Source organism: Micromesistius poutassou (genome assembly GCF_964030765.1).
Source record: "Micromesistius poutassou genome assembly, chromosome: 13".
NCBI lineage: Eukaryota > Metazoa > Chordata > Actinopteri > Gadiformes > Gadidae > Micromesistius > Micromesistius poutassou.
In genome coordinates, this window is record NC_140283.1 from 8,608,382 (window position 1) to 8,634,061 (window position 25,680).

Below are 25,680 nucleotides of genomic sequence, written 5' to 3' on the forward strand. Positions count from 1 at the left end.
TCCACTCTCAAGGGGACTCCATTATTCTTTATTGTACCATGAAAGTGACCGAGTGAGACCAAAGAGCTGTGAGGCAAATAAGTCGATTGAAAAAAAAAACAGCCTGAGGGAGGCTGCTGATGGTAAATCAAACTATATGATCATTGGTCATTTCATACGTTTTGAAGGCCCATAAGGTCTCCTTCAATGATGTTGATGTCGATCGGTCTTTGGGTTTTCCACTCGGCATGTGCCTATGTGTATGTGTATGTGTATGTGTATGTGCATGTGCATGTGTATTTGCATGTGCATCTGTTTGTGTATGTGTATGTGCATGTGTATGTACAGTATATGTGTATGTGCAGGTTTGCTTATGGTTTTGTTAGAACTGATGGACTGCAAAATTCTTTGCAAGCTGTAAGTTGTCAGTCATCTAAACATTATAATGATGACGATGCTTATTTATGATCGCACGGACACACACGCACACAAACGGTAGAAATATGCAGGGTGATAACCACACAAGGTGACTCTGGTGATGGATCAGCATTGCCATTGGCAACAGCATTATTTTTATTTTAGTGTGGGCGAGTGTGTATGACTTTCCCTCCATCTAAAAGCATGTATTCCTGTAGCCCAAAGTGTCTATGTGTGTGCAGCAATTTGTGTGCGTGGAGTTTCTAGTGCCAGTGATTCGCATGTGAATGTGCAAACTTGTGTGTGTGTCTGTGTGTGTGCATGTGTGAGTGTGTGTGTGGATGTGTGCATGTGTGTGTCTGTATGTGTGTGTGTGTGTGTGTGTGTGTGTGTGTGTGTGTGTGTGTGTGTGAGAGAGTGGGGGAATGTGTGTGTGTGTGTGTGTGTGTGTGTGTGTGTGTGTGTGTGTGTCTGTGTGTGTGGGTGTGTGTGTGCATGTGTGTCTGTGTCTGTGTGTGTGGGTGTGTGTATTATCTCCCAAAGGAGTGTCCGAGATTTATGTGGCTGTAAAAGCAAGAAGTGATTCGCTACGCTGGAGTGGCAAAATACTATCTGTACTCAATAGAAAGAGAGAGAGAGAGAGAGAGAGAGAGAGAGAGAGAGAGAGAGAGAGAGAGAGAGAGAGAGAGAGAGAGAGAGAGAGAGGAGGCAAGAAACTGGGAAAAAGGGAAAGAGAGATATAGAGAGAGCAAGTGAGAGAGAGAGAAATCAGTTTCTCAAAATTAAGCTGTGGCCATTTTCAGCATGTTAAAAAACCTGTCAGGCCATCGAAAGTCAAACAATTTGCTCAAAGGCTATTATAAAAGTTGAGTAGACTGGTAAAGGAAGGGATCCTATGTGGACTTGGAGGACAAGCCCAGTATAATTTCATGTTTCTCTCAATGCCTGCATCCAACGAAACAACAAAAAAGGAATTGTCTCATCTCTTACTGCTGAGTCTCGTCTGTCTCGAGAACAACATTTGATACCTTGATGTTGACTTCTACTGTGGTAGAAACGTATTGTGCCTCTTGCCAGTCTATATTCCATCAATTATTCAGTCCAATTTTTGGGGAGGCAAGACTTCTGAACATTTTGGAATTGGAGCAGCTATCCCATCAAAGAAACTACACGTATGTATTGTATACCCATTCCATAGCATTTTGTCACTCACAAAACTGCATCGTCATGGTAGCCAAAACTAAAGAAACCACAAACCCGAAAGAACAATATAGGAACTTTTCCAAAGTGGTGAGAAATGATTTGAATGGAGTGGAGAAGCCTTATATGGAGCCTTATAAGGTATGAAAGTAAAAATCATAATATGAGTATTGCATAATCAGTCATATTCATTAAGTAGCACATCATAATAATATACTATTTTAACGTTAGAACCGTTTTCAGTTCTAAGATTCAAATGTAGTAATAATCAAAATCTCTGGTGACCATATAAAAACCGGCTGCGGTCTGTTTCTGCTTGCAGAAATTGTAGTTCATTATTGTTTTGGTTGTGATGGAAAGCTCTGTCTTTACCAGCAATTAAGCCACTGTGGCTGGTCACATTGGTATGTTTGTTTACTTTCTCAATGCTGCCGTCATGTCACAGCTGTTGAACAAATGGGGCATTGTTTCTGAGAATAAAATGGACGACAAGAGGATATTAATTGTGTGAACTCTGTTTGTGTCTGATAAATGTAAAACGTCCAGAACATAATGAATGATTAAGTGGAAAGAATGTAAGAATGTGTGCATAAATTGAATCTCTTCGATATTTGAATCAGGAGAGAAAAATACTAAATCAATACAACAACAACAACAACAACTAATTCAGCCTGTCAGAATTCAGCATGCAGAGCTAAATTACTGTTGCTCTGCGAACCAGTGCACGCTTCTCAGCAATAAATGGCTTCTGCTCATTGGGAGTCAATGGGAAGATTGAGCTTGTGGTAATAGATGTTTTAGCATCAAGCTCAACTCTGTCATTGGACCAGGTGATGCCGTTGTCATTTGCTGTCTTTCTGCATGCGTTAATATTACATTTAGAATTCATGGCTGTCAGAAAATTGGCACACACACACACACACACACACACACACACACACACACAAACACGTTATGCATGTACCAATTTTTATACATTTTTAATGACAGCAGCAGCCTCTAGATTACTGAAAATATAAGTGCAAAGTGGGACAAATAGAAGGGTGGAGTGAGTAATTGGTGTTTGTGGTGCTGTGTTTGTAGAATATAATAAAGGATTTATTGTTCTCCTTGAGGATATTTGTCCTCTGGAGTCCCAGCCATAGTGCTGCTGCAGGGGGCAATGCTGGTGTAAAGCCATGTCTCCATGCCGAAGCATTACTCTGCCACTGGTGTCATTGGGTGTGGTGGGAAACCAGAGAACCTGTGGGGAACCCACGGGGTATCACATGCGAGCACATCAATTGATTTCTTAAAATGTAAAAAAAAAACATAAATATATAGATAATAAATAAGCAATTTTCAAGGATGGCATTAGATGTGAGGCCAATTGTCTAGATCTGGATAATTGACGCAATCAATTTCAGAGGTTTATGAACTATAAAACGCTATGGAGTCTATGTCAGTGTGTTTGTGTGTGTGGGGGGGTATGTCTGCATGTGTGGGAGCGCATGCATGTGTGGACATGTGCGTGAGTGTGCGTTTGTGGGCGTGCATGCATGTGTAATGTGTATGCATGCGTGTGCATGCATGTGTGTGTGTGTGTGTGTGTGTGTGTGTGTGTGTGTGTGTGTGTGTGTGTGTGTGTGTCTCAGCGGTGGTACATACAGGTGGCGGGCTTGTTGCAGCTGTGTCCGTGCCTGAAGTACTGCGGGTTCTCTATGACGGGGATGCGGGTCATGCCGATGACCACTGCGTCGGCGCTGGCGTCCAGCGTGCAGGGGCTGATGATGCCGTGGTTGACATGGTGCAGGGGGCTGGCCGAGTCCTCCTCGCCACTTATCACCGCCACGGGACCTGGGCAAAGGGGAAGAGAGAGAGAGAGAGAGAGAGAGAGAGAGAGAGAGATAAAGAGAGAGAGGGGGAGGGGGAGAGAGAGGCAGAGACAGAGACAGAGAGAAGGGATAAGTAAAAAATAGAGGCATAAACAGGAGGTGGGACACCTTTCGGTCACCGGTTGTGTCTGCATCCCTGAGCAAGAGGCCTAACTCCTCCTTGCTCATGAATGAATTTGACTAAAATGCAGATTTAAGAAACCCTGTTTCCTTCAGTAATTGTTCCTTATCAGTATTTCCCGGCTGGGATAATTACGTTGTCTTATTTAATTCATTGCCCTTAATGGTTTATGGATAAAGAGCAAACACGGGTCAAACAGAGTGAGTGGATTCAATGATGGGGAAGTAGAAACGTGACAGTGATCGGTCCAGTGCAACCCAGACCAGTCGAACAACGCATGCAAGCGATATCAGGAGGGGTCGAAAAAAATGGCACTAACATTGTTTTGAAGGGATGGATCACAGGATCCGAAAAAGTGAAATAACTGTAGCAACCTAGCAACATTACAACATAACTCAGCCTTGGCAGGACTAAGGGCCTGTAGGGGTGTGATCTGAGTCCCCCCCTAATCCCCCCGGGCTGTTGTGTGTGGTTTGTGATTCCCGAAAATCCATAACACCTTAGCTTCATCCAACTGAATGGGATTGCAGAGTATTTCACGGCACTTCATTTTCCTGATGCTAAATGCACACCTTGATAACCCTTAATAACATAATTATAATTAACCAACAGCTTTCTGTTGTCCGTCACTTTTCTGTTCATCAAAATGACGGACTGTATTGGCACACTGCTCCTTACACAACCTACTAATAATGTTAGTTTTCCTTGTCCCATTGTCAGATGCTAGGATGATTACAGTGCGCAAAGCCTTTGTGACTGTCAGATGTTCGGCGCGCAAACCCTGGTTAACATCAACACGTCGCCACAAAATGAGAAAGCGGCCCAGCGCAGTTTGACTCGTCAACAACGTTAATGGAAAGGAAAAGCCCAGAGGGACGCCTTTGTGGCCCACAAGTGTGCTGTTGTTCCTCCTCTCTGTGCATCTAATTGTTTCAGCGTGGCTCTCCTTCTCCACCCGCTCCCAGAGTGATCTTACATCCGCCCGCGTGTCTCTTCCCGACGCGTCCCTGTGGACCCCGGGAGTCTCGCATCGCGTGTCGGCACGCCAGATGCGAAGCCGGCACCGGGAGGGAATAGAGTCTCCAAGGCAGGGAGGCTGAGTAACAAACAGCCCCCTCCATCACCCAACCCCCCCCCCTGTCCCCGTCCCCATCCCCATCCCCGTTCCCGTCCCACCACCTTCTGTTATACACTGTCCCGCCCAGACGCCTGAATACCCTCACATGTGGGAACAGGAGAAAACATAAGTAAGGAGTGTTGGGGCCCGATGCAAGTGAATAGGAGAGAGAAAGAGAGGGAGAGAGAGAGAGAGAGAGAGAAAGAAAGAGAGAAACACCATTAAGCCCCTCACAAATGTGTGATGTCACTCTTTAGATTACAAAAAATGCAAGGGGTCGGCACAGGAAGAGAGAGGGCAAGTGAGAGGGAGAGAGAGGAAGGCACAAATTGAGAGAGAAGGGGTGTGAGAGGAGGCGTGAAAGGGAGAGAGAGAGAGATTTATCGTATGGGAGGGTGAGTTTAGAAAGGTACTTGAAACATTAACCTCGCGGTACTTTGGCTGACGGATACAGTCTTTGTGTCCTACGGTTAATGGAGGACAGAAAAGCAATGGTTGGGAAGAGGAGGGAAGGACTCAAAATAGGACGAGAGGGGAGAACGAGAGAGGGCAAGAGGGACAGAGAGAGTGATAGAGAGCGCGAGAGAGAGAGAGAGAGGACGGTCGACAGCTACGGGGGCAGGGAAAGGAAGGGGCGAATGGAATGGGCACTCCATTTCTTGGTGGCATACTGAACATCAACCTGATTTGACTGTGAGCGACAGTCCGTTTGATCAACGAGTGTAGCCCTCTCGGCGGGAGATCGAGAGAGAGAGAGAGAAACAGAGAGAGGGGGGAGTACAATAGTAGCGAGAACAAGATGGAGATGTACAGTAATGGCCAGGGACAGCACGATGCTGTGGTCATCTTTGCGGGACGCTATTATTGTATCTGGGCTCACAATGGCAATTTTTCCATCTGAACGGGTGACCAGTTCACCCCCACACTCCCCCCCCCGCACCCCCATGCATGGGGGAGCACGTCCAAACTTTAATAAATGAACAGGGACAGCTCCAGTAATGATGCGATGGGCGGGACAGAGCTGCGGGGTAAGTGTGTGCATGTACAGTACATGGGGGGTTGGGGCGGTGGGTTTGTAAGAGAGGTTAAGGAGAGGGCTAGGTCCATAATTGGACAAAGAGATGGAGAATTACACCACTTTCGCCGAATCGTCAGAGGTAAACCGTTAATATTATCTGAAGATGAAGGCTAAATTTACACTTGCACAATTCTTTGACCCAAGCACCGCACATATCATAAGTGAGCCAGCCTTGCTGAAATAAGGCAAATTTCAACAACAGATGCACCGGAAAGCATTGCGTTGTGAAAAAGCAGGTCTATGCCATTGCCAAGAAATGTCCTGACAGTTCCCTTAACCAATTACCCACACATGTCTTTGGCATAGTATTATACTCTATGTACTGTTAAAGATACTGTTTTAGGCCACAGAAGGATGTCAGCCCTAAGTCTCAAAAGTACAATCTGGTAAATAACTGTAATTATTTAAAAGCATACCAAACGTTTCAGACATTTTTTGCTGCATTTTAAATTATATATATACAATATCACTCAAGTTTTATGATAAATTATTGAATAACAAATAAATGCACAATAGGCTTAATGTTCAGTTGAACCTTGGTTATTTGAATTGTGTTGAATTAATGCTCAAACGATACTAAATCAACAAATGAACTGCATCTTTTTGCGTATTGTGTGATACACCGTGTTTCTAGGTAACGGTTTGGCTCGGTTCCTGAGGATTCATGAAGGCCGAATGCAACTTGATTTCATATTCTGATGATCTATCCTTTCTAAAAGATGGGGCAAACATCACCTGGGAATAAAATTACATCTCATATTATTCAACATATCACACATATTAATCTGTTTCCAGTGACCCTGTGATTAACAAGCCAATCAGCAGACCTCTTTCATCCATCAGCTAACGTAACACATCCTTGAAACTAAAACTCACCATAGCCAAACATCAACTTACCTAGCGTAAACCAACACTCACACTGCACAAATATGCAAATTGCCTCTGAGTATAAATAAAGAAATAGATTTTTACTACACATTCCTGAAAGAAATAGGGCCTAAAACTCAGGAAATGAAGGCCAAGATGGCAGATATAAAAAACAATCACAGCTAACAAAGGATATTGAGAATATCAATGTGTAAAAAACAATGTTTTTTTCCCCCACTGCAGTAAAAGCTGTCTTTTTTTGATTTGCTGTAAATCCATTCCTGGGAGCTGGGATCCTGGCCTTGAATTTCGGTGGGATTCTCTCACACTACTGTCTACTACTATATGATATGAGATATATATATATATGTTTAGTATTGTGATCTCTGGATAACAATGTTGCTTCAAATGGGGCAAAGAATCCTCTCCAGCACACCCCAGTCCAATAATTGGCGATCAAAATGGCGCAGTTAACAACACCTGTACCAAATGACAGATTTTGTATGAACAATGGCAGACCCTATGGACTCAGTGGATCCAATAATGCAGTAAAAGTTGCCCGTTGGCCAATGAACTCTATGCTGGTAGTTTACCACAAAGCCCGCCCTCTCTCTGTTTCCTCAACATCTGATTTGCTCCAAAGTCTTTCAGTCACCCTTTATTACCCCTATCTATCAACTGTTACGGATGAATTGTCAATACTTGCTGCACACTGGCTTAAAGGCCAGTTAATCAGTGTTTATTACCTCAATAAATCACATGAGTGGCTGTAGGCATTGTTAGTGCCCATTGGTGGTTAGTTTTGGATTCAGCTTTTGTAGAGCCTTTTTGGGATTTTGTATGTGTGTTTGTATTTGTTTGCCCCCGTATGATGTGTGTGTGTGTGTGTGTGTGTGTGTGTGTGTGTGTGTGTGTGTGTGTGTGTGTGTGTGTATGTGTGTGTGTGTGTGTGTGTGTGTGTGTGTGTGTGTCTGTGTCTACATGTGCCTGTGTGTGTTTGTTACTGTGTTTTTATTTATATATATATATATATATTTTTTTTTTATCGTTAACAAACAAAAGATTGTGAAATTGTTGGTTTAAAAACATTTTGTCACAGGGAAATGGGAAAATGACCAGCCATATGAATTCATGAAAGAGCAAAGCAAATAGTGTTTTATCATGGCATAAAACACACACCCGCGCACAAACACCAGACTACTCTAATCCTTTGACGATGATGTTGAGATGAAGCACTGGTTAGTTAGTTAACGTGTGTGAAATCAGAAGTTAATTCACGTATAATTTCAATTTTTTCCACAAGAGAGATTACCACCATGATGACAATAGAAAAAACACTAATACAGCGATGCAGAAAAATATGTAATCAAATATTTTGTACAAGTACAAGTGAAGTAAATATTATATATGTATAGTGAAGGTCTAAGTCAACACATTATGAGAATTTACCATAATATTACCCTGAATTATATGAGGCCAGATCAGTTTAACTGTTTAATGATGTCAGTGAAGCATATTGCAAATTAGTATAGCTAAAAAAATGGTAACGTCATTATAAAATGTTTATGTTAACTCATTAGCAGCCCTTGTTAGTAATTATCTCCCATAACATAAATCATGTTTTGAGTCTAAATATTGTGTCATTTTGAATGTCTTTGCACTTCACAATATTAATGTCTTAATTATAGTAAGATATTCACTCCTATCTACACAGTAATTGTGTGATATAGATAGCAAAGTATAATGTTTGTTGTTGTTGACTATCTTTGCTTCCAGGAATCATTAGCCTAAGGTATTATTGAAACAGGGAATAGATAATTAGAATGCCCGCAACATTGCTGCAGTCCAGTATGAGCTACGAAGATAATACATTAAAATCATTTAAAGGAAGTTGCTGCTTTGTGTGTTTGTTTTTATTTGTTTTGGACAGTATCTACATTTTCAGTTTCCTAGATGAGTTGGTCTGCAGTCTAATGAAGAATGAGATTATATTTGGGTTACATCATCATGGTCAGAGAGGAACAATGTTTAAATGCCCTGTGCATTCAGTTTCCCTCCATTATGGATGCATGCTTTAATCTTTCTTCAATTGTCTTTCTATTAGTATATACCTTTAGTAATACAACCATGTAATGTCAACATTCACATGAGTTCTGTGTGGCGGTATCTTCATCCAAATAAACATGATGTTTTTTAATGGTATAACATTGCTGTGTTGAAGCAGGCAGCATGAACAAAATATCTGGTTAGAGAATCAGGTAGCAGATGGAGATATTTAACTCTTTTATTTAACTCTGTTCATAAAAATCAATCCTTCAGTGTTGTTAACGACAGACGTCAGAAGGCCGGCCATTACACCTTAAACCAAGTATTTTTCATTTTCACTCTTAGCACCAAACAGAAAACCCCCAAAATATATCAAAGGCATAGGGACCCTATTGCATTGAGATTGAAACTGATTGAAATTGATTGTCTCGCACAAAAAACGTCTGCAGACTTTCTATTCATGAGGTTGTCTGCGGTCAACAACCGGACAGGTACCACTTAGGGACAGGAAAAGGGGATTTTTCATCTGAACCTGTGATGGACTACCAGTGCTTGGCGCACAGATTGACAGGTCTCCACACCCTACTCTCCCAGTCCCGTACTTCCTGTCTCTGCAGGGCTGTGGAGTTGGCCCAGTGCTGGCCCACCCGCAGTGGGGGAGATAAATAACCCTAGAACGGGTGGGCTGTGTGACCCTGTGCTGACAGACACATGGCGATAATCATTCAATCAACCACCGTGATATCACAATAATACATTAAATCAGTGGCTGTCTGGATCACGTGCATGTGGTGTGTGCGTGTACGGGCATGGGACATATCTGGCCAGGTTGCAGAGCGGACAACATGCTTCTCGTACTGGCCAAGGCAATGTGGATAGAACAGGGGCATACAGGGGTGTGTGTGTGTGTATGTGTGTGTGTGTGTGTGCAGGGAGGCTGTGTGTGTCATAAAGTATCCTTCCATGGGAGGCTAAATGAATCGCTTGTCAATTTCCCAATGACCTCCATGATTACATGACACAGTCACCGCTTGACGACCAGTCATCCAATCGCACAATCTTTCCTGTTTGGCTGAGAAAACAAGAAGGGTTGGACAAACATGGGCAAACAATTCCTAGTCCATTTCCCGTCCTGTTTCTTGCCCACCCAGGACTTGGAATTGATACAAATTGATATCACACACATACACACACACAAACACACACACACACACACACACACACACACACACACACACACACACACACACACACACACACACACACACTCAGAAGATGGGTGTAAATTAATAGCACATTATCCCCCATGGAACTGAGACAGTGTTGTTGATAATGGGGGTTATAATTAATTTCACCTTTAACACCTGCAAGACTCCCTGGTTGTGTGTGAGTGTGTGTTTGTGTGTGTGTGTGTGTGTGTGTGTGTGTGTGTGTGTGTGTGTGTGTGTGTGTGTGTGTGTGTGTGTGTGTGTGTGTGTGTGTGTGTGTGTTGCGACCAAAGAAGTAAGTCATTTCCCAGCAGACTTCTCTTTAAGCATTTCCCAACCTCCCCGGTGAATTTGCGACTCCCTTTCTCGTGTCCTTGCCACGGCGCAATCTCTCTCTCCTTCCCTAATTCGCTCCATATTCATCCCTTCTTCTCTCACTCAATCCCTCAGTGACACCCCCCCCCACACACACACACACACACTTTCTCTATCTCTCCGTCCCTCTCTCTCTCTCTCTCTCACCGCGGCTGCCCTCCCAGCAGACATTAAACGATAGAGACAAGCAAAGCGTTCTCATCACACAGCCTTCAGCCAAGCGCCTCACACTACCCTCCTCCTCCTCCTTCTCCCCCTCCCCCCCTCCCCCCGCATGGTCTCCATCCCCACCTCCCTCCTCCTCCTCCTCCTCCTCCACTAGTAATGGCTTTGGTCCAAGAGGGGGGAGTCAGTGGGAGAGGTTAGGGTAGGGGGAGGCAGACGGAGGGGGCTGGGGACAGTGGGAGCGACAGGACGAGGCGGAGGGAGAGTGTGGAGAGGGGGGGGAGGGGGGGTGGGTGTGAAGGGTAAAGGTGCGGGGGCTGACAACGAGGGAGTGTGCCACGCAGACGGGCGGGAGAAAACAACAAACACAAAACAATTACGTTGGCCCAGGTCGGCTGTTCCGTCCGTCTGACAGATCCCCCCAAACGGCTGGTGGACTGAATGATAAGTTGACTGACTGAGTGGCCGGCTGACCGAACAGCCGACTGGCCGGCTGGCTGGCTGGCTGGCTGGCTGGTTGGCTGGCTGGCTGGCTGGTTGATTAAAGGAGAAGCTGACTGACAGGAACCACACTGACTGGCTGACTGATGGACTGAACGGCTGGTTGACTAAATGGCTGACTGACCGGCCAGGCGGGTCAGTGGCTAGAGTTTTGGCTCAGTGATCAATACACTGTGTGGGCGGGCAGGCCAGGCTCTGCTGGCGGTTTGAAAGCTGATTGGCTGTTAGGGTTTACTGAGTGACTGACTCCCTTTGCGACTGCTTGACTGATTACATTTCTGACTGACTGACTTGCCCGCCTCGGTGTCTAAACCAGGGTGATTTGCTGACCTGGTTGTGTTAGACACAGGGACATTGGGCAGATTGATGGCTGACAGGGAGATAGGCCTGCTGCACTGAACTCAAATTTGGTTTATTCCGCAGTGGTACAAACTGCTAGATGTACAATTTATTATATTTAATATATTACATATTCATGTTTTCTCTGGATTATCGTCCTTTGAATGCTCTCCCTCTCTGGGAGCGAGGGAGCGTGTGAGATTGTGAGTGTTTGTGCGTGGTGGAGTACCTTTTACTTTTCACCTCTTGGGCTTTCTCTTATCAGTCTGTTCTGGAAATAACTTACACAGAGTTATTGTAATATTTGATGAGATTTTGACTTTATTGAATATGACGCCTATAAAAAAACACGGATGGAAAAAATTTTGTTGTTGCAATGTAAGTTGAAATGTTCCCCTATTCCCTGATTCTACCCTATACATTTCTTCTTGACTCTTGATTCCATTGGAGTTTGAATCTTCTTTTAATTGTATGTCTTGTATGTTCAGCATTTTTTAACTGTTAAAGCAACGCATATAGAGCTGAACTCAATAGATCACTGGTAACTTATAGAACACTGGAAAAACACTGAACACAGTTAAATTGAAAAGACAGAAAGAGAGTAATCTGAATGAAGTCAGCTCATTTTCTATTGTATTTCTGCCTTTCTAACCACACACACACACGCACACACACACACACACACACACACACACACACACACACACACACACACAGCATTGCATGATAACAAACAGACTGATCCATAGATCTCTACATCTGCTTCATCATAGTTAGCTGAGGGAACGAGAGAGAGAGAGAGACAGAGAGAGAGAGAGAGAGAGAGAGAGAGAGAGAGAGAGAGAGAGAGAGAGAGAGAGAGAGAGAGAGACTGTAATACAGAGGGTAGACAGAAGTGGGGGGATGTTAAATGGGGCTAATTATCTCCAAGTTGCAGAATGAACTGGGAGGGAGAAGAAGAGAGAGAGGGGGGGAAATGACTTGGAGAAAAATGACAGACAGAGGCAGGAACTCTGTGTTGAAATGAGATAGTGGAGAAATCAACAGAGAGAGCGAGAGAGAGAGAAAAGGGAAAAGTTGCCAGAAGGAGAGATGACTAAACAGTAATGAATTTAAGTGTCCCTCTGTCCCACAAACAGGCAGTATGCTTTAATTTACTGGCCAAAATTAACATTTAAACGGCTTTTACAATTATTGCCCCTGATGTAGCCTGACACATTGCCACAGAAACGTTACCGATGGCGGGGGAAGATGGCTAAGCTAGACACAGCTCCTTCTACTGCCTATACCTCATTCGTTTCCCATGCCTCATGGGTTATCTGTAGCTCATGTGTTGCCTATACCTTGTGGGTTGTCTATACCCTTGTCTATACCTTGTGTGTTTCCTATACCACATGCATTGTCTATATCTCATGTTTTGCCTGTACCTCATGCTGTGTCTATGCTGTGTTGCCGTTATCTCATGCATTTCTATTCTCATGTGCTGTCTATGCCTCATGTATTATTATTTATTTTGTCTATAACTCATGTATTATCTATTATTATGTATATACCTCATGCATTATCTATTCTCATGTCTATACCTCATGCATTATCTATTCTCATGCCAATACCTCATGTTTTATCTATTCTCATGTCTATACCTCATGTTTGATCTATTCTCATGTCTATACCTCATGTATTGTCTACAGCGTATATGTTGTCCATGCTTCATTAGTCTTTCATACCTCATTTATTGGCATGTGTTGTCTATACCGCCTGGCCTGCACGTGGCTCATGTTCATCCCTCATGTGTGTGGTCCATACCTCGTGTTCTCTATGCATCGCTCTGTTGCCACGGCTCCCACCGAGGCTCTGGGGGGGGGGGGGAAGAACACGGGCACCGCGTCCACCTGGGCTCTGCATGCTGCTCACGTGTGTCCTTCCCCCTGTGTATGTTCCCGGGTCCCCTCATTAGGTTTCTACTCTACCCTGACTGCAGGTGTCTCCGGGTAGGGTCACCCTCTACTGTACGCTTTATCCTTTAATCTACCCATACTTCCTCTAAGCCAGCACACCTCTCTCGCTCGCTGTCCCTACCTCTTTTCATTTCATGGGACTTAAACCCTTTCTCTGTGTTTTTAAGAGATTGGGGTGTAGCTATATCCCTCCCTCTCTTGTCTAGATGTCTACCTATAGATGTGGGGGTGGGGGGGGGGGGGGGGGGACGTGTAGGAATAAGACGGACCGTGAAGAAGGCACATGTTCAACGTCTATATTGCCTTTCCTCTCCTATCTCAGATGTTGTTGTGAGTGTGCTTGTGTGTTTGTGTTTGTGTGTGTGTGTGTGTGTGTGTGGGAGGGGGATACTAGGAAGTCTGTTGAATTATTGAGCGTTTTGATTAGGGCTTCAACATTTCGGTGACAGCTGTGTAAAGGCAAGGGTGTCATATTGATCAACTGGAGAGGTGGCATGGGCGGAGGGATAGCTAATGTCAGAAGGAATAAGGATAGGGTGAGAGTGAGTGGGAAATTGCATTGCCCGGCTCTATAATTTTTGTATTGACTACCTTGATTATTATGGCCACCATCTTGGCTCGGTGCTGTCAGAAGAAGAGACGGCAGGGGAATCGAGAATATTTAAAAAAAAATTAAAATTTTTAAATTTTTAATATATTTTTTATTTTTTTAATGTATAATTTTTTTTTATTTTTGGAAAAATGTTCTTGCCATTTAACTCTCCATTGCTGTCTCTATCCTGTTCCAACTTTTTCCAAAGTGAAGCCCATTTAAGCTTCCATGCTTATTGACTACAATAAAAGCATATGACCTTGTAATTGACTAATTTTTCTTTTTGCCAATATTCCATTATGTTTTTCCTAATTTTTTAAGTGCGAATGTACAATATAGAGAGATATTTTTGGCACTCCGCACCCCAATTACACAAAGGTGGGCTTTCTTAATTTATTTTTTTCTCATCTTTTCCTTTTCCCTGTGCGGTCATCTTCAATTTTGCCAGTTGCTTTGGCAACATTTGCAGTATATTTGCACAAAGAAAGACTATTAAAAGACTTGATTTTACGTAATGCAGACCCATTTATTTTATTTAGAAATCCTGATGTATCTTCAAACACATAACTGTAATGACTGGTAAAGGGTGTTGTAAATGCATGAATATACCTTGTGCTATCTTGAGGAAGAAGAAGTTTGGTGGACTAGAAAGATAATTGTTTTAAAGGAGTGCTTCTGTCTTCACCACAACAAACGGTATCTACTTTCCAGTTAATAAAATGTTCCCCTTAGTTGTTTGCCCATTTTAGAGCTTCTGGTCGTACGGTGTGGGATAATACAACAAAAAAATCATCCCCTGAATCCCTCTATGAATATAAAAGGAATAAAGTACTATTATAATAATAAAGTGAACAGCTTTTTTACATATTTTTCAAGACCATGTCATAATCATCAGCACTGCATTCTTTTTTCTTTTATTTTCTGTTTTGTTCAACAAACAACAAAAAAGTGTTGCAGGAATCAAAGACACTTGGCAGCAAACCATTCAGAAGTGTTTGAAGAACGATCAGGGTTACATCGGCAACTATAAAAGGCAACAGAGATTACGACTAGATTGTATTGAGCAAACACAGGGTTACAAAATATCCTCATGGGAAATAAAACGTGCTATATCGAGAGCATCTGAGGAGAACCACAGTTCAGTAGGGCAGTTTCTTTGAAACATGAGAAAGTGCAGAACCAGAAGCCCATGAATAGATCTTCTGCCACAAATACCATAAGATCAAGCCACCAAGATATGTTAGTGCCTGTCTCCCAAGTACTGCCATTCAGGGTCATAAAGAATGGAAGCAGCTGATGGTTTCGTCAACATAGCCTGGTTACTAAACATGGTAACTCCGTGGAGTCGGATTCCCTTAAGGATTGCTAGAGACTACAAATAGCTTGGAGGCTAATTTCAAATGGGCCCTTCCGATGTTACATGGCAGTTCTCACTTTTTAATGAGCCACTGTGTCGGAATGAGAAACGACAGCCACATTGAAATGACATTGAAATGCTATGATGTTCACCAGAAGAAGAAAAAAAAGAGAAGGAATCAATTATTTACTATAATAAAAAAAAGTTGACTTTAATACGGATACTGAAGAGCAAAAGTTCTAATAGTACTTCATTAAGAGTCCAGCCCCTAACCTGAGAATTCACAAGAAAATTCCTAATTGGATTTGTGGGTTAAGGTTAAGGTATAATATCTCGATTTTTAGCTAATTTCTCAAAAAGATTGCCAACTATTACTGTAACTGAGTTGAAAATAATTGTTCAGTTCAGTCTTAATGATGGATAGATACAAAGAGACTTTGTATTTTGCCTGCAATTATTTAAGATGAGAAAGAAAGAAATCGAAGAAATCTATAGACAATGGAAATGGCTGCGGAAACCTGCCCTCCGAGTGGTCTACGGTTGACCAGCGACGGCGTTCATTTCCTGCTCGTTCCCTTAAGCACAACCTTACCCAGGTTAATTACCATTTAAATGGCACAATCACACATATATATGATTACACGGATAGCTTCTCTCTGTGGCCTTAAAATACAATCAAATATTGCTCCTTTATGATAGGCATCAATTAAACCATTATATGCACCAATGCGCACGCCCACATACACACACACACACACACACACACACACACAGGTTAATGCTGATGTAGAAGCAGCCTATGGGACCAGGAATTGGCTCATCATAAGAAGAGCTAAGAAGTATTACCAGTCCTCTTTGGGATTGGTCTGCCAGAAAATAAGCTCAGTTTACTTGTTGGGAATTAAATTCTTCTTCTGTCATATTAGTCCATAGTCGTGACATATACAAAGCCTATAGAGATTGCCATCCTTTGAAATAGGTCTCTTGTTAATACTGTTTATTAAAAATGAAAAAAAGGGAAAGTGGAACCTCCTTTTCATTACAGCTAAGAATGTCCTAGCATGAATTGGTAGTGAAAGCCATTGGGGCTGGCTAGAAGCAAATAACATCATTTTGTTCTATGAATATGAGCAATCTTAAACAGCTGACAAATGAATGATTAGCTGTTTATGGTATATCAGGGATGCCTCTTATTTTGATAATATGAAATCATTGTGTTATTTGTATCAGCAAAAATGCCCATTCATTACAAGATCACATTCATCTTATCTTCCTCTTCTATTTGAAAAGTTAAAGTGCAGTGGATCTTTCCTGACAAAGGCCTCCTTGTTGCAATATTCATCAGATGTATTGACATTTGTAAATTGTTTGTTTTAATTATGTCACTGCATGCAGAACAAATCCTGCTTGGGCGAGTCATTGTGTATGGGTATGGCCGGTAGTCAAACTGGAAGAACCCTGTTCAGGACAACAGCGCACAAAGACCCTCTTACAAACGGTAGGGTTAGGGTTACAGAGAGAGTTGATGAATACATATCAAAGGTCTTCCTCTTCAGAGACGTTTGCCTTATGCTTAAAAAAAGAGAAGAAAAAACTTTTGAAATCCTTTCCACTTATACTTATTTTAATTTGCTCCCTATTGAATGTGACAATGGTGGGTGAATAAAGTGTGCAGACAATATTGTGAGGCACATATTGAGTCACTCTAAGCTCAGAACAGGGAAAGATCAAGTTAATTTAAGCACAAAACATCTCCTTGCCCTTGACACATGTAGTGACATGTGCCTTGTCATGAAAAATACAAATATTAGGTTTGAAATGATATTGAATGATTTCAATTCAATTACCAAAAATATTAATTAAGTAAATGATAAAAATGGTTCAGAGCTGAATGAGAATGTGATGTCAACCATGTCACGATTATGAAGACCAATTTCATAAGGGATAATATACATGTACGCCATTTCCTTTCCCTCGCCCAATGCTGAATAATACTCAGATTTATAGTAATGGTTAACCTTGAAGCAGACAAAGAAGCCTTTTCTCCTCACCCACTCCTATAAGCACCCATAAACCTTCTCAACCCCTGGAACTAAAGAGCCAGTCTACTGATGCATCCTGTGTGTTTATGCATTTGAATGCTTGGTTGCACACTCGTTTATGTGCAAGTCTGCACATAAGAGTGTGTGCGTGTGTGTGTGTGTGAGAGAGAGCATGTGCGTAAGTAAAGCAGGGCACGATGAGCCTGGGTTGCTGTTAATAAAACACTAGACCAGATGGTATGATCTAGGACACAACAAGAAGTAGTGAAAAAAGAGAGAGAGAGAGAGAGAAAGAGAGAGACATAGTGACCGAGTGAGACTGAGAGAGAGATAGATAGAAGATGGCAAGAGAAAGATGGAGATTGTGTGTGTGTGTGTGTGTGTGTGTGTGTGTGTGTGTGTGTGTGTGTGTGCGTGCGTGCGTGTGTCTGTGTGCATGTGTGCATGTGTTTGTGTGTGCGTGTGTGTGTGTGTGTGTGTGTGTGTGTGTTTGTGCGGGCTGAGGCGGCTAAGTGAGGTTGTTCAACCAGCTAAATGCAAAGGATAGGTTCCATTGGCTTTTGTTGCTATTAAAAAGTGAACAATGGAAAAAAGCTCAGAGGCCAAGTGTTGAAGGGAAAAAGCATTGAGTTAATAATGACTTACAATACTGACTGAGCAAGTATGGCCAAGGTAGTCAGGATAAGGTATGTATTTGTATCACATGGATGTCAAGCTAGAATTTAGCACACCTTAATATCGCTGTAGCAAAATAATCAATGTGTTTTTTTTATTCACCTATTTAGCACTTGACACATCAGTGGTTTGGGTCTGGCGAGGGACAACTCATATCTGGCCCTTCAACAACATCTGGACACAAAGAAAATTCAATGTTATGCTCAGCCAGGTGGAGATTGTGGTGGAAACCAGGTTGCCAAGCGAGATAGTGACCAAGTCTGTTTCCCCTGGGAGACGAGCGTGGTCAACTTTCCGTACCGGTGTGGTCCGAGATAACAAAACATCACCTGCGGTGCAGGGCAGCCAGCAACCAAATGCAATTAATTATTATCCCTAATAATTACATAAAAGTCTATCTGGGAATATGGCTCTGCTTTTGCAAGTCACTGCTCTATGCTGTTCCATGACAACCAATGTCAAAGATTGTTTTAATAAATTGAATTTGTAACGACGATGCCTCAGGATAAGGCTAGGCCCAAATGTGTCGTTAAAAAAACACACACATAATATGGATCACGTATAAACAGCAAAAGAAATAAAGGTAGTTAAGGTATGCAATACAATATATCAAAACCACAATGCACTCAGTGTTATTCTTAGCCGATGCATTCAAGCTGTGGTATTATTCACACTATAGGGGAGCAGGTCGCAGAATAAACCAGCATCACTATTTATGTTTTGCCAAATGTGCGCTGTATTCCTCCAACGCCGCCATAACTCATACGTTCTCACCTTGCAAAACATTCCTGACAGGTGCGGCCACATGCATGGCTGCCGTGTCCCCCTGCGAAAGCAGTACACAGTTTCGTATATCACAGCGTTTGGCGTAGCATGGCTGGCATTCTTATTTATTTGACCCGCTCAAACGTTTCATTGGGCGGACGAAATATGTGATGAGGCCATTTTATTGGATTCGGGGTTAAAGAGAATCTCGACCCGGCAATGTGTTTTTTCCCCCTTATTTTGAGCGCCGCACCTCAGGCTCCCAGAGCATGTCTCTGCTACTCCACTCTGCCCCCAGGTGCACACCCAGTCTCCCAGGATAGATGGCTGCGGCGGGTGCAAGCGTAGCGCTGGCTCTCGACAAAAGACCCCCTGATGTTTTGCCGGAGAGTCTTACTCTGTAACTTTACTTTCCCCTTTTCCGTGTGCCTCGTACTCTCAACAACTTTCTGTCTGTCATTCTGTTGACCTTCTGTCTCCTCTCAGTCTTTTTATCCTCTCCTGCTCCCTCCATCCCTCTCTCCCCTGAATGCATCACTGCACCAAGCTCAACAAGCCCAGCAGCCTGCAGCATAATAGGCAGCATTATAGCCTTATGAAGAGAATGGATTGTTGGTCCCGCCCGCGACCGTTCATTTAAAGATGTTCTTCTACGACCATTGAAATCAGTACTGCAGGGCTTTCTCAGACCATTTTGGGGTTGAGATGATGGAAGCTCGTCCTTTTTTTACCAGGTGAATACTTTGAGCTCCTTTTTAGTGTCCTTGTGGAGACCTCACAGCCTTTGTGAAGTCCAAATTAAATGAAAGCCACTCAGAGCTCCATGGGCCCGGTTCACGCCTCAAAAAAGTCCAAGAGCATCTTCATTCTTTTGATTTTTCAAATAACAATTGCCCTGTGGCCTAGCATACAACATTTAAAGACTGAAGTTTTTCTAACATATCCTGTGTTTGGTTGTGCTTTGTAAAGCCATATCCTGCCTTTGTAGCAACAACAGATAATTTAGCTTTTTCATTTTATTTTACCTTACCAGTCTACCCACACCTGTTGACCCATCACCTAGCACATCTCAATAGACCAAAACATATTTTGTAGATAGAGATATTCAACTTGTCAAATATGCAACCACTTTGGAGATTTGGCTTTTACCCGTATGAAAAGCAAGGCGAGGAAAGTAATTCTACTCGGTGCAGTGCATGCACAGCTGCTTTATGTCACCAAATGCTTTTTGGAATCACCTCGCACATAAGCTTAAATTGCCATGCTTAAAGTGAAGGTAATTTGGTTTCTATACACATCACACAGACACTGCCATTTGAAGTGTCATTTAAGTCCTACAGTCACAGCACTTCTAGCTGGAGGTTTCTAAATGAGTCCATCCTTTAAAGATACAAACATCATAGAAAACATTACCGGCCCCCAGTGAACTGTGGCCGGCCTGGAAACAAAGAAATATCAGGGGTTTTATGGGGTGCTGAGTAAAGAACGCGCTTCTTGGGTGATAAAATCAATAAAAACCCATGGTGTGCAGCAATTGAAACACATGCAAGGGCTGTTTTGACAATAGACTAACATGATATAGAGAGAGCCAGAGAAAAAGAGCAAGCTTAGCTAAGAATTGCCTTCTTTGAACTATCTACTCAATGGCAGCCCATACATCTGGCATGAAAGGTACGCCTGTCAATCCCTTTTGTCGTCAGACCTTTGTCCAAACCGAAAAACAAAAACAAAATGCCAATTCTTCTGTGGTGCATACCTATTTTTTGTTGCTGTTGTGTATGTTGTACTGTGCCCTGTATTTACTGTCCTGTTGTTGTATGTTGTTGTATGTTGTTGGTGGCAAAATAATTTCCCCCTTGGGGATTATTAAAGTCCAATCAATAAATGAATGAATCAATCAATCAATAAATCAAAGGCTGCTGGAGCGTCAGGTCACGCACCAACCATTTTTGTGCTGCGGTGACAAAAGGGAACAAAAAGATGGCCGCCAAACGATACAGACAAAGACGAGACAGAAAGAGAGACCGGTGGACGAGACAGAAGGATGTCTGGACTCTCCCAACATTAAAACCACGGGTTTAAAGGCAGATTGCACCCTGATAAAAATCAGCAATGTTCCTTCTGTAGGGGAAAACACAAATGTAATTTCCTCCTGGGGTAAAGACAAAAAAATATAATCTGCAAAACAAAAGAGGAAGTGCAGGATTTATGGAACTTTAATGAAATCATTTGTTTGGGATCTGTCTTTTCGCTGTTTTAAAAGCAACCATTTCCTGAGGCCTGTAACTTGATATCGACACATGAATCTTTTGTGTATGTCTCAAGGCAAATGTTTGTAGTATGTGTGTGAGTGCGTTTGTGTGTGGGCTTGGGCATGTGTGTGTGTGTGTGTGTGTGTGTGTGTGTGTGTGTGTGTGTGTGTGTGTGTGTGTGCAAGTGTGTGTGTGTGTGTGTGTGTGTGTGTGTGTGTGTGTGTGTGTGTATGTGTGTGTGTGTGTGTGTGTGTGTGTGTGTGTGTGTGTGTGTGTGCATATGCCTCATGGGCATGAAGTCGGATGGACACTAAGGCGCACTTAGGGAACAGATGGATGTAATCAACAGATGGTTGAAAGGTTGATTCTGTGCATGTGCCCTTAAGACATGAGATCTGTCTGGCCATATGTGTGTGTATGTGTGTGTGTCTGTGTCTGTGGAGTGCGGGTGTTTGTTTAAGTGTGCACCCTGCTAAAAGCAACCCCATAAGATAGTGTAAAAGTTGGAACATCCGGTGGTTTGGATCATTCAAACTAAATCTAGGAATAGATTTTTGTTGTGAAGAACGACTGATGAAAAAAGTCACCTAGCATTATATCCTAAACCCCCTTGCTTAATTAGGGACGATAGGCAGCTAAAATGAGCCAACGTAGTTAACCGTCGCGGCTATCTCTCCTCTGTTGCGGTCCATTGGAGAGCAGGCATCTGACGCACAGGATGCTAATGTATAGATGAAATATAGAGACTGCATGATAAATAGGCAAATCTGTGGCTCTTTCAAAGTAGCATTTCAAGAGTCGTTCTTACGGTTACGAATGCAAATAGAAGAAATCTCATCAGTATTAAGGTGTGTTCACACCGCACTTCGCCCCGCGACACGTTTCAATGTTAAGTGAACGTGGAGACGCGAATCGGGCAAATTTTTTTTTCGCCGATACGCGCGACAAGATTTGATTGACAGCGCGAAATTTTTCCTCGTGAACGGCGAGCGCGTTCACGTGGATTCGCGCCGCGAATAATTCGCCCCGCGAATAAAGTTAAAATATTTCAACTTCTTCGCGGCATTCGCGTTGAAACAGCCAATCAGCGTTCACTCCCTGTGGGTAACGTGGGTGAAGTAACGTAAAACAGCCAATCAGCGTTCACTCCCTGGGTGACGTCACGTAACAGCCAATCAGTTCACTCCCTGGGTGAAGTAACGTAAAACAGCCAATCACCGTTCAACCGTTCAGTGAACCGCAGCTTGGAGGAGAAAGTGATTGTTGCCGTTTGCGACTCCCGCTCTATATCTACATATAATATGTAAATATCTATATCATATAATATATACGATATATATAATATCACGGCACAAAGCGGTGTGCGCCTCCGGATTATATTATTAACCCATAAACGACGGGCTCTCCCTCTTCCACAACAGGTACAGACACACATCTCGGCCATGGTTGATGAGAATGGCATGAATGACCGTTGTCAGGCAAAAAAAAAATTCGCCCCGCGAATAATTCGCCCCGCGAATGCACACAAAAATGCACAGCGACAGATTATGATTTGTCGCGCGGCAACATTCGCCTATTCGCGCGAATAGGCGAAATGGGACAAAGTGCGGTGTGAACACACAGTTAGGGTAAAACCGATCCGTCATGGCCTTGGACAATAGACGTGATGTGTCTAGCCTTACATAGAGAAACTATAAAACATGAAAATGAATAATAATAATGAAAATGTGTGAGAAATAAGTCAAAATGCTCACAGTGAACCTCCCCATAGATATTCTTTGTGGAAAGAAGCCTACATTTTAAATTACTGACTAGATCAACAACAGACAATATCAAGATAAGAAGAATATTTCAACAAGGTATGAACATGACAAATGTACTTATTGTAAGTCGCTTTGGATAAAAGCGTCTGCTAAATGCCCTAAATGTAAATGTTAATGTAAATGTAAACATAAAGAAAATATATATTTTTTATAAATAAAGACTATTCATTCTGTTCGACTAGCAATAGGATTGCTGGTTATTATGGTGAGTTTGGTCAAGGTTATATATTTTGATATCTATCACCAACACCCTACTTAACCTCCACCAGGTATCTTGCAATGGGATGTGAATGATTAAATTTTTTGGGTGTATTTCTAAGGAATCTTGGACATTTTGCATGATTTAGTAATTGGTTGAATGCCAGAGATGTTCTATTGACGCAGTCATATCTTCAATCCATAATAAATCTCTTTGCTGGTTTAAATCCTGTTAGGCATTAAAACAGAAGGAAACACTTATCCCATGGATTTTCTAGTTTTTCAGTGATTAAAATTTTTGGTTTTTGCTTATAGAAAATATTTTTTATGCCAATCCCAATGTCATATCAAACCTCATTTCGGGCTTTGCTGTATTGAACAAATAGACACACAGAAACCAAACTGCTATACGTGATAATGGCCATTACTAGAACCCAAGCTTGAAGTCAATGATTCTTAGCTTCAAGTTCATTTCCTTTGAACAAAGTGTTCCCAATAAAACTGTGACCCTTAGTACATCCCGATCTATCTCTGTCCCCTTCCCCCACCCCCCCCCACCCCCCCCGTACACCTTTTCGACTGTACTGAATCCGTCACACACAAACCTGTCCTCTGTTTCATCCTCTTCACCATCATCATCATCATCATCATCATCATCCTCATCACTATCATTCCCTGCCTATCTCATTTCCTCCCCTCCCTGGCCCTCCCTCCCATTGGTAGACAATCAGCACCGCAGGCTCATGGCAAGGGGGCTGACAATGAGTGCGGGGCAACAGGCAAGCGGGCAGGCGGCTCTGTGGAGCACCGTGCTGCTGAGAGGGTTGACGCTGCGGTCATGGAGCAGGGATTACGGGGGGGAACCGTGTCCAATAGCCACAATCTCTCCACCGCAAACCAAATGAAAAAAAGATGTACAAATAAATAAATAAAAAACGCAAAGACAAAACACAGAGATATTATTGCTTTCTATATTATTGTTTGCATAATATATGTAGGGCCTAATACAGGAATCATGAATAATGAATCACGCAATGAATAAAACATTAAGAATAAAGGGGTATAATAAAAAATCATAAAGAAAACAAGGCAGTAAGGGAATCAAAGGGAGCTTGTTGAACTGATTAGCATCAGGATAACTGTGCCAGGGCAACAGTTCTATCTGTTCCATCCTTCCTTCCGTCCTCCTTGCTTGCTGCCTCCCATCCTCCCCCTCTCTTTGCATCCCCCGTCCCCCCTTCCTCCAAACCGCACCCGACCCCTCCTCCCCCTCTGCCTCCTCTATTTCTCCCCTCTCTTTTTTTTTTGTACAAATCTGTGCCTGTTGATACTGGGTTAATCTGCTTTCAATTAGCTGGAGGCAAGAAATAAAGGGAGGGGTGGGAGACTGAGAGAGAGAGAGATAGAGAGAGAGTGAGAGAGAGCGAGAGAGCGAGAGAGAGAGTGAGAGTGAGAGTGAGAGAGAGCGAGAGCGAGAGAGAGAGAGAGCGAGAGAGAGAGTGAGAGTGAGAGTGAGAGAGCGAGAGAGAGAGAGAGTGAGAAAATGCGGAGGGCGGACTATTTGATGGAAAGAAGTAGAGGAAACTTAGGAACTCGGGGGCGAAAGATTGTGAAACAGAGAGTATAATTGAGAGACACAGAGAGTGAGAGAGTGAAAACCACATAGGAAGTGAAATGAAAGTCAATGTTGTTGGTGGCAAGCCAAAGTCTTGATACACACAACCACCAACCCACGCACACGCCGCGCTTTACAGGAATATAACATATCGTGCTAACGCGTGTGCCAATGTGTACGAACGTGTGTCAGTGAGATTGTGTGAACTTTGTGTGCTGTTTTTTTTGTTATCCAAGTCTGTGTGCATAAGATCGCATGTAAATATGGAGATTTCCACGGCAGAATGGGAATATCTGATCCATCATGTATGTCTAAAACGTGTAGGCATGTGTACACGTGTCTGTCCACATGTGGGAAGTCATGTGTATGCGTCCATAATATAACAAGCGAGCGACGCTTGCATGATGAATGTGGTCCGGTGAGCAGTGTAGGGAGAATTTGCATAGAGTTCAATAGATTCAACTTTATGTAAATCGTTATGTCCAGAGCCAAACCAACAAGCACAATAGACTACAGCAAACTCACAGCAAAACTAGTTTAACATGGCTATGCAAAAGCACACATGACTTAAGGTGACACAAACTCATTTGGCACAGTGGCCGTCCTTCCATGAATGTTAGCGACCGGTGTGAGGAAAATCAAGGACACAAGTCACACACACACACACACACACACACACACACACCTGTAAAATAGCTGCCTAGCACAGTGGTAAACGTGACTTTGTTGTCATTGTTGTATTATTAAAGTTTCATGGGTAGGACTAAAAAGAGATTCAAACAGCATGCTATCTACAGGTTTCTCTTGTCTTATCCTGGGAGTTTTCGCTTGTATTTGCTTTCAATGGAAGAAATCCTAAACTTATATGTCAGGGCTCAGAACTGAATCAACTGATATTTCCAAATATTTCTACCAACGCTTGTGGCTTTTTTTTACACCCGCTGTTATTGATCATTTTATTCCAGCTTTGTTCAGAGCCAAAAAGGAAGAGGGAGGCCAGCACTTTCCAAAACCAGCCGGGTATTACTGCTTTGCATACTTGAAAGGCTGTATGTCATTACAACAGAGCTTTTTTGTGTCCAAAATTATTTTAAATGTGTTAGATATCCCCCCCCC

General features: G+C 42.7%; 1 protein-coding gene across 1 annotated transcript in view; it reads right to left on the reverse strand.

The window, feature by feature from the left end:
• Positions 1–25,680, reverse strand: part of LOC311357225 (NT-3 growth factor receptor-like) — a gene marked incomplete at both ends in the record, with an annotated part of 114,421 nt that overhangs the window by 18,111 nt on the left and 70,630 nt on the right. Inside the window, one exon of the mRNA XM_084477136.1 lies at positions 3,244–3,432. Coding sequence (XP_084333262.1) covers positions 3,244–3,432 — 189 coding nt within the window. The remainder of the gene's footprint in view (positions 1–3,243; positions 3,433–25,680) is intronic.